The 3,245-nt window shown below is 38.3% G+C and overlaps 1 protein-coding gene across 1 annotated transcript; it reads left to right on the forward strand.

Moving 5' to 3' along the window:
• The first annotated feature begins 406 nt into the window (after nucleotides 1-406).
• On the forward strand, nucleotides 407-1,378 carry LOC118122486 (olfactory receptor 1361). The gene has a single exon (XM_035179205.2). The coding sequence runs from the start codon at nucleotides 407-409 to the stop codon at nucleotides 1,376-1,378; it is 972 nt and encodes a 323-aa protein (XP_035035096.2).
• Nucleotides 1,379-3,245: the final 1,867 nt, after the last annotated feature.

Below are 3,245 nucleotides of genomic sequence, written 5' to 3' on the forward strand. Positions count from 1 at the left end.
GCTAATGAACTTTAATGAATTTACATAAAAAGAAAGAAAGACAGGTAGATAGATAGATAGATAGATAGATAGATAGATAGATAGATAGATAGATAGATAGATAGATAGATAGATAAACTTAACAGCCGCCACCCCTCCACTGCACGACCTTGTCTGATGATGAGGGGTGAACACGTAATAGACTCAGGGGATCAGACATTGAACTAATGTGATGGAGAAGAGGAAGAGTACGACCGGTTCTTCAGTTTCCACCTCTGTCAAACCAGATAAAAGCTTCTGTCATTAGAGCGACGGGGAGAAAGAGAGGAGGAGAAGACAGGCGGAGAAGAGAGGAGGAGAAGAGCTCACCTCCATCTCTATGCAGACACTTCTCCACATCCCTCGCTGCTCTCACACAGTTTTTAATATGAACTTATTCAACTCAGCTCTGCGGAAAAACATCACCTTCGTCCACCCGGCGTATTTCATAATCAGTGGGTTCGCCGGCATCCCAAATATAAAACTTTACTACGTCTTTCTGTGTTTTGTGTATATCTTTTCCGTGCTGGCAAACACTGCAGTCATGGCCGTAATATGTTTGGATCCCAATCTGAGAACTCCAAAGTATATCATAGTTTTTAACCTGGCCTTTACGGACCTGTTCAGTAACTCTGCTCTGGTGCCGAAGGTCCTGGACGTCTTCCTGTTCAACCATCACCACATCCCCTACAACGACTGCCTGACCTTCCTGTTCTTCTGCTACACCTGTCTCTCCATGCAGTCTCTCAACCTGGTGGCTCTCTCCTACGACAGACTCATCGCGATCATATTTCCGCTGCACTACCAAGTGAAAGTGACCCACAGGTTCATGCTGTGTTTGATCGCCTCTTTCTGGGCCTTTGTTATCGTCGCTGTGCTCATATCAGTCGGCCTCATCACGAGACTCTCCTTCTGTGAGTCTGTGGTGGTTAACAGTTATTTCTGTGACCACGGGCAGATCTACCGGCTGTCGTGTAACGACCATTACCCCAATTATGTGCTCAGTTGTTTGTACCCGGTTCTTATTTTCTGGCTGCCACTCGTTTTCATCTTGATGAGTTACATGTACATCAGCTGCACTTTGGCCAAAGTGGCCACCGCTCATCAAGGTCTCAAAGCCTTTAAGACGTGCATCGGTCATCTGTCATTGGTGGCCGTTTACTTCATCCCTCTGTTGATCACATTCACCCTGATGGAGAAGATCCATCCAAATGCCAGGATCATAAACCTGTCCCTGACCTCGGTCTTCCCCCCCATGTTGAACCCCATCGTTTACGTTCTGCAGACACAGGAAATCAAAGAATCTTTGAAGAAGTTGTTAAACATCAAAGGGAAATTCAAAAAAATAACAGCAATGTGACCATTTAGTCCTGGTTTATATTATATAGTGTCTCTTAGTGCTTTGTTTGCTGTATATGGAATATTAGAAAAATATTCACATGATCGTTACAAATCTATACAAGAAGTAGATGTTTTATATTGAAATCAAAGCAGCATAAAATAACCACAAACTGTCACGTTTGATGTCGCTGAGGTAAAACTGTCTGTGATTTCAAAGTAAAGCTGCTGTTAATGTTGTCATAGGAATATTTAAATATGAAAACTATATGAAGTTTATTTTAATCTAGTTTATTTTGTATTAATTTATTGTAAACTGTGTATTGAAGCTGAATATAGTTTTTATAAAATCTGTGATGAGTTAGTTTTTGTTGTTATAGATATTTCTGTGCATTATAACTGAGTTAAATTTCTACATGTAGAAAACAATATTTGATTTTTATGTAAAGAATCTAAGAGTCTATAGTGATGTTAGTGCAGGGTACGGAGGCATTTTGAGTTGAATGCTATTAAAGAAATTATCTTTGTTTTCATAATTCATAGCAACAAGCCGAAGACACTTTATGTCATTTTTATAAACTGAAAGATTCACATCATGTTTAACTGTGTCACTGCCATTAAAACGGAGCTGAATGAGATATTTGTTGTGTCCTTTCTGTCTGACTCCACATAAAACCTGCATCTAACTGATGTGTAACAGGAGGAAACTGCCTCTGTCGATGGGTTAACGACTATATCAAGTGTAAAGAATTGTAACTGTCCGATGCAGATCAGTTTAAAGCTTTGTAATGTGGAACTTTGAGCTGAGATTATTTGACTACACAATTAACTGACTGTAAGAAATGAACCAATATGTGATTCAATAAAAACACTAAGAGTCTCTATCTCGTTAATTTTCTTTTAGATTTTCTCGATATCTACCTTTATTTTGATGTTATTTCTAAATAAAGTATTTAATCATCCCGAGCAGGTTTTTCTTTTTCCTGATCTAGATTCCAAATCAACACAACATTTCAACATTTTTACTCTTTTTCCAGGGAATAGTTCATGAATGTTCATGAAAACAATCAGGCACATTTAGGGAAGTGATAATTATGAGTGTGTGTAATTTGGTGAGGATTTGGTGGATTTAAGAGGAGTGTTTGGGCTTCGGAGGAGGAACGTGCACTCGATCGAGTGTAATTCTATTTTTTCAGTGTGAAACCAGGTGAATCAGGACTGAATGAACTAAATTAAATAAAATATTGGTTCAGTCTGATTAAATCTGAGTCAGGTCATAGTGGAGCTTTAAAATCACAATTTAATACACCAACTAAAATAAAATAAAAAGTAATCCATGTAGGTTTCATTCCCTTTGAACATGAAAAAGTAAAACATCGAAGACCCATGATTATGTGAGTCTTGCGCCATCTAGTGTTTTAATTGTATTTTACTGTAGTAGGACAACTTGACATTTCTTCATCTCTATTATCAGCAAAGCTCCACAGGGAAAAATTCAAATTTTAAAGACTTCGTCAGACTTTCTGTTTTTAAAGATCCTTCAGTATAAAAACGAAACCTGAGATTCCACAGTGTATTTATGAAAAATCTTCATCACCAATTACTTAATTGTATTCACTTTTTAGCCTCTTATTTTACTTGTACACTCTTTGTTTGTATTTACTTTACAACACTTTCGGGTTGTTTCAAATAAATTAACTTGACTGTGACTTTGTTAACTCAACGAACCCTGTGGTGAAAAGTGAACTAAGTGGATTGCATCATCACACCAGAGTTAAACACACCAATAACTTTGGTGTGTAGTTTATGACCACGTGACCCGGCCTCCTGCCTCCCCCACAGTGAAGAGGATGACATATACCTGTCACTTCTGCCACACACAACTCAGT

This window comes from Hippoglossus stenolepis, chromosome 15 (genome assembly GCF_022539355.2).
Source record: "Hippoglossus stenolepis isolate QCI-W04-F060 chromosome 15, HSTE1.2, whole genome shotgun sequence".
NCBI lineage: Eukaryota > Metazoa > Chordata > Actinopteri > Pleuronectiformes > Pleuronectidae > Hippoglossus > Hippoglossus stenolepis.